This window comes from Nematolebias whitei, chromosome 5 (genome assembly GCF_014905685.2).
Source record: "Nematolebias whitei isolate Nwh7 chromosome 5, NemWhi1, whole genome shotgun sequence".
Taxonomy (NCBI): domain Eukaryota; kingdom Metazoa; phylum Chordata; class Actinopteri; order Cyprinodontiformes; family Rivulidae; genus Nematolebias; species Nematolebias whitei.
Window position 1 is genome coordinate 2,934,504 of NC_056502.1, and position 5,716 is coordinate 2,940,219.

At 43.5% G+C, this 5,716-nt stretch overlaps 2 protein-coding genes across 2 annotated transcripts in view; one reads left to right on the top strand and one right to left on the bottom strand.

Annotated features, from left to right (window-relative positions):
- The window catches only part of vwdel (von Willebrand factor D and EGF domains-like), a 32,095-nt gene extending 31,236 nt beyond the window's left edge, over nt 1-859 (top strand). Inside the window, exons 27-29 of the mRNA XM_037676514.1 lie at nt 323-418; nt 596-693; nt 800-859. Coding sequence (XP_037532442.1) covers nt 323-418; nt 596-693; nt 800-814 — 209 coding nt within the window. The 3' untranslated portion in view covers nt 815-859. The remainder of the gene's footprint in view (nt 1-322; nt 419-595; nt 694-799) is intronic.
- Nucleotides 860-1,661: 802 nt separating this feature from the next.
- Nucleotides 1,662-4,499, bottom strand: vwde (von Willebrand factor D and EGF domains). Its single transcript, XM_037676699.1, has 5 exons — nt 4,261-4,499; nt 3,665-3,760; nt 3,080-3,184; nt 1,862-1,957; nt 1,662-1,774 (listed from the first exon to the last, which is right to left on the bottom strand). The coding sequence occupies exons 1-5, from the start codon at nt 4,484-4,486 to the stop codon at nt 1,662-1,664; spliced, it is 636 nt and encodes a 211-aa protein (XP_037532627.1). The 5' UTR covers nt 4,487-4,499.
- Nucleotides 4,500-5,716: the final 1,217 nt, after the last annotated feature.

The following is a 5,716-nucleotide window of genomic DNA, read 5'->3' on the forward strand; positions in this document are numbered from 1 at the left end:
ATATATATATATGCATCCGATCTTGTATGTATATGTGTGCGTGTGTGTAATTTTGGAATTATAGCCCCCCCCCGGAGAAAACTCCACCAGCCACCACTGATCATAACCATAGCATGCAGTGACATCGTACAAGAGATACAAATCCATTAAACAAGAATGAATTCTATTTTTATTCTGTAAAATGACCAAATGTGGTTAAAATGCTCATCGTCAGGATTTGTGGTGGATGCTTCGCTTCATCTGACTCATTTGTGTTGAATAAAGTCTCCACTCAGTGAAGTCCTTGTTCTTGTGAATAAATACGTGGACTCCTTCTTCTCAGCCGTCTGTCTGCAAAAGTGTAAAAATGGCGGTGAGTGTGTCGGACCGAACACCTGCCAGTGTCCCGTCGGCTGGGAGGGCCTTCACTGTCAAACACGTGAGTGCGTAAATCTGACGCATGGAATTTATGGAAACGCTGCAAACTTTCATTTACATGTTTAGATCTGTTGTGTAGCCTTGGAACAAACTCGGGCAGTTTCATTTAAATTCTTGTTATAACGCTAATGATCTGTTTCCCTGGAGCTTTGAGACTGTTGTTCTTGATTTTCTGCAGCGGTCTGTAAAGAGCGGTGCCTGAACGGAGGCCGCTGCGTCCTGCCGGACCACTGCTACTGCCGGAGAGGCTACACGGGCTTCACGTGTGCAGGAAAGGTGAGCCGTCGGGTCGTAAAGGCAGAACCACGGCTGATGATCAGCACATAACGACGACGTCCAGGAAGAAGAAAGCTGTGATCTGATGTTTCTGTGCTCTTCCCAGGCGTCACGAGCATGAGGACCAGAGGAGAGCACCAAGATGTGGAGTGTGTTGAAGTGTGTGATGGTAGAGCAGCGCGAGCTGATCTGAGGACTGGGTTTGTTGCACAGGTGTGTGTCTTTTTGTGCATCTCCACCTGAACGTGTCAGTTACGTCTGTTAAACCCGTCACATATGTAGATCTTCTCAAACGTCTCTGTGGCTTTTTAAGTGTGCAACTAATGGAGATGAGAAGCTCCTAACTAACCCATCTAACTAAAGAACCCATGCTGCAAAACTCTCCCACATCCCCCAGAAACTTTATTCTTCCTTTTCAGCCAACAGGAAGTGTTTTGTTTTAGCCACACTTTGAGGTTTTATTGCAGAATTATGAAAAACGAACAAACTTAACGAATCACTTGAATCATTTTTACCAGAACTTTAGTTTTAGACTCTTCTGTTCCCACCAGGTCAAATAAAACCTTTTACTGAACAGACGTGCAGTTTATTTCTGCATTCTGCCCTGAGATGATGCACATGGCTAACATTTTTATGACTCTGATGTGCAGATTTGTTTTTTTTATATTAATCTTATTTTATATATAAAATATATGTATAATCTTGTTTTAAAGCTTCAGTACAAGAATACTTGTGGTCTGAAGTCAGAAATAATCTTTAAAGTAACAAAATAAAGACATTTTACAACTTCTTTCCTTCCGTCTTGTTCAATAAGCTGTGACAATAGTTTTTATGATTTAATAACAAATGACAAAATGTATGTTTTTATACAACCAAATCATAACGAACAGGTTTATTTTATTTTATTTAATGCATAAAGAACAAGAAATGAGCTGTAAAGTCATCCTTGAACCCAGGCTTGGGGAGGATCAGTGGGATTTCTTCCTCTCCTCGCAGCGAGGCCCTGAGAAAGATGGCCGACAGCGACACTTGTTGGGAGAGATGCACTTCCCTCCGTTCAGGCAGGGCTGGCTGCACTCGGCTGCAGCCGAGACCGAAGGAGCCGAAACAGAAAGAGTTAGAGCTGCCACATGTAAACACTGAGCTAAAGGTGTGAAGAGTTCCTCACCGGTGTGGCACGCGCCCCCCAGCCAGCCCTCCGGACAGCTGCAGACCCCTGGAGCCACGCAGACCCCCCCGTTCCTGCAGCCCTGAGGACAAATCGCTGCTCGAGAGACAAACCAGAGACATTTTCAGCTGCTGCACGTTGGACACGTTTATTTCAGAGATGCAGGAGAAGCACAAATAAAATCATAAAATCATAAAATATAAATCTTTATTTCCATCGAAACATCGTTCTCTCTGAAATCTGCTTCAGCTTCTTCCTATGCACCATTTAGCCTTTAGCTAGTCTTGCTAATTTTAGCTTTTGTCTAATGTTTTGCTAATTTTAGGTTGTTGTTATGGTTTGGCTATTTTTAGCTACAGGATTTTAAGTTTTAGTGATTGTTTAGCTCATTTTACATTTTAGACACTTTTTTGAAGGTTTTAAGCTGTTTTGCTAGCTCTAGCCTTTAGCTGCTGTTTAGCATTAAGCTGCTCCATTGCTATTGTTCTGCTCATTTTACCTTTAAAATGTTTTAAGCTATTCTTTTGCTATTTTCAGCTTTTAGTTGCTGTTTTGCTAATTTTAGCTTTTACTTACTGTTCTGCTCATTTTACATTTTAGCTGTTGTTCTGGAGGTTTTAGATTTAAGTTCTTGTTTTGCTAATTTTAGCACATAGCTGCTGTTTTGCTGATGATTTAAGCTTTTAGCTACGGCATTGCTTCTGTTCTGTTTATTTTATACTTTAGCTACTATTTAAAATATATTTAAGCTGTTTTGCTAGTTTGAGCTTTTAGTTGCCGTTTCATCAGTTTTAGCCTTTAGCTACTGTTCTGAAGGTTTTAGATTTAAGCTGTTTTTGATAGTCTTAGCTTTTAGCTGCTGTTTTGCTGATTTTAGCATTTAACTTGTCTTGCTACTGCTCTGCTCATTTCAACTTTAAATCTTTTAGCACTCGGCTTTTACATTTTTCTAGTTTTCTGTGGACTCTTGTTGAAACGATCTTGGACTGATGTGAACTCTGTTTTTGTTAAATCTATTGTTTATTTGTTTACAAAATTATCTGCAAGAAACAACAAATATTTGGTCTTCAGTCCACAGAGGAGCAGCTAAAGTGAAGCTGAAGGAGTTTCTCGGTCATCGTCATCATCTGCTGTATCAGTAATAAAACAGCCTCGTGAGCATCAGCTGATGAAGCAGCGTTGACCTTTGACCTTTGCAGTGAATTCAAGTTAACGCACCGTGTTGACACTTTGATCCGGTCCAGCTGGAGGGACAGACGCACTCGGCCACTCCGTTCACAGCCGTACATTCTCCTCCGTTCCAACACCCCCCATCACATGTCACTGAAAACACACACGCACAATTACCGACTGTACTGATGGAAGGTTTAATATTTTAACTTCAGGACTTGAATATGAATCTTTAGCCTCCTGCTGCCCTGGGGTCAAATCACCCACAGGGCCCCAGAATTAAAACTGAAGTGTTGTGTGTGTGTCCTTGTTTATGCTACTTTGTGAGGCCCATTTTTCCAACTTATACTGCATTGTGAGGACCAACTGCTCCTTATGGGGCCCAAAGCCCGGGCCCCATAAGAAGAAGTCCCGTTGGTGGGTTAGGGGCTAGGTTTAGGACTAAGGTGTGAATTGAGGATGTGTTAGGTTTAGGGTTAGGTATGTACTGGTAATTGTTAGGTTATGGATAAAGGTCATGGTTAGGCTATAGAAATGAATGAAAAATGAATGGAAGTCAATGCAAAGGCCCCATAAAGATAGCAAAACAAACCTGTGTGTGTGTGTGTGCGTGTGTTAATTTTACCCACTCACCTTTATGACAGAATCTTCCTCCAAATCCAGGAGGACACCTGCACTTCCCTGGTCGAAGACACTCGCCACCATTTTTACATTTGGGAGAACAGCTGGCTGAAAAAACACAAAGAGTTGTGTCGTTACCTGTTTTTCATATTAATATAAAGATGAACACGTCGATCATAAAAACGTGTAAAGCTGCACATTATTCATGTTTGTTTCACTGATTTGACTTTTTTCTGTATTTGTTCCTCTTTTTTTTTGCTAACTCTTTTATAGCATCACATCCAGCAGAAACCTGATCCTGGACCTGATGAACCCCTCAGGTCTGGTACTGGGTATTTGCTGGATTTTCCATCCTTCAGTTCTTCAGGTCCACTTTTTAGCTCTTTGACAATCAAGAATGGTTCAGATGGCAAATTAATATTTTTGTGTTTTTAATGTAGAATAATCTGCGAAATAATCTGAAACTGAAACAAAGAAAGTTGTTTCTGACTAAACTTGTTCATGTTTTGAGTTTAGCACTTTAATTATAAATGTAATTAACTGAAGCCCAGATCGACAGAACTTCATTAGTTCCTGATCACGTTTAATTGGACCTGCTGGACCCTCACCGTACTGGCAGCTCTCTCCCTCGTAGCCCTTGGAGCAGAAGCAGGAGTTGTTCCGGATGCAGACCCCCCCGTGTTCACACGGAGGGGCGCACTTCGCCTTCAGGTCGAACACGAAGCCGACCGCGACCCCCCGCGGCCCGTCCGAACCACCGGAACAAAAACCTGCAAGGAGGGCGAGCAAGAAGAAGGAGGCACAGACTGCTGGTCCCGGACCTGAGGAGCCCATGGTCGGTTCTGGTTCTGTGGTGGAGAGGAGGGACGATCCAGGGCCGGTCTGACGGGGAGGGGGGCACTGGGCGGTCCTGAAGGTGGGGGGGGCAGGTCTGGGTGGACATTAACTCAACTTCACTGAACAAAAATACAAACATCACTTTTTGTTTCATGAACTCAAAGATCTGAGACTTTTTCTACATTTTCTCTCAGATGTGAGTTCTGGGTCTTTGTCCTGTGGAGGACCCACGAGCTGCAGCCGAGACCAGACTTTCTGACACCGAGCGGCACATTGAGCTCCAGAACAGAACCGAGCCTCCTGCACAACGTGCACGGTTCTGTTCTTGACGTCACGGTTGTGTGAACAGAGATGATCGGACTTTGTTGTCCTAAAGCTCCAGTTGGGTCTCATCTGTCCAAACGTCCTCCTCCCAGCAGCTCTGGGACGTCTCAGGGGGCAGCTCCAGTCCATCTGGTTCATGACTTGCTGTCCTCCGTTATGTCCAAGCAGTGACTGATGCTGCCATCAGACTCTGATGACCTTTGACCCTGGAGTTCACCTCTAACCTCTTTGGAAGCTCTTCTGGACTCGTACATCAGTTGTCCTCTTGTGGACACGTCCAGGAAGCTGTCTCGGGTCCTGTGGACCTGAAACGTCTGAATAATCATTTTTTGTGTTGCTTGAACAAACATTTGAGTTTGACGTGAGACAAAGAGCGACAGAGGACGTCCTGAGCTCTGCAGAGACACAAACTGAAGCTTTTCTACGTTTTTCAATCTGTCTCCAAGTAAATAATCCCACACTGTAAACTGTTGTCCTCATTTAAAAACACGTCTTCCTGCAGTGGACCCTGTGGGGTTCAAACCTTCTTCAGGTGGCAGCTACAAGAAGAAAACATCTGGGGAACAAAACAAAACCTGTTCTCAGAATGTTTGTGATTAAATCGCCTGAGATTTTATTACAAAGTAAACTGAGTCTGAGAGCTCATGGATTATAATCTGAGCTGCCAAATTAAAGATTATTCAACGCTTCAGTGAAGAAAACCTCCAACCGACAGACTCTGTTTGTGATTTCCTCTCTGCTGAATGTTCACGGAGGCCACATGTGGAAAAAACATTTCCTTTCCTCAGACTCAAAGAACTCCTCCTGAGGTTCTGCAGTGATGAGAAGAACAGAACCGAGGCCGAACAGGAAGTGCCTGTCTGCTCCACCGTCTGTCTGTCTGTCTGCTCCACCGTCTGTCTG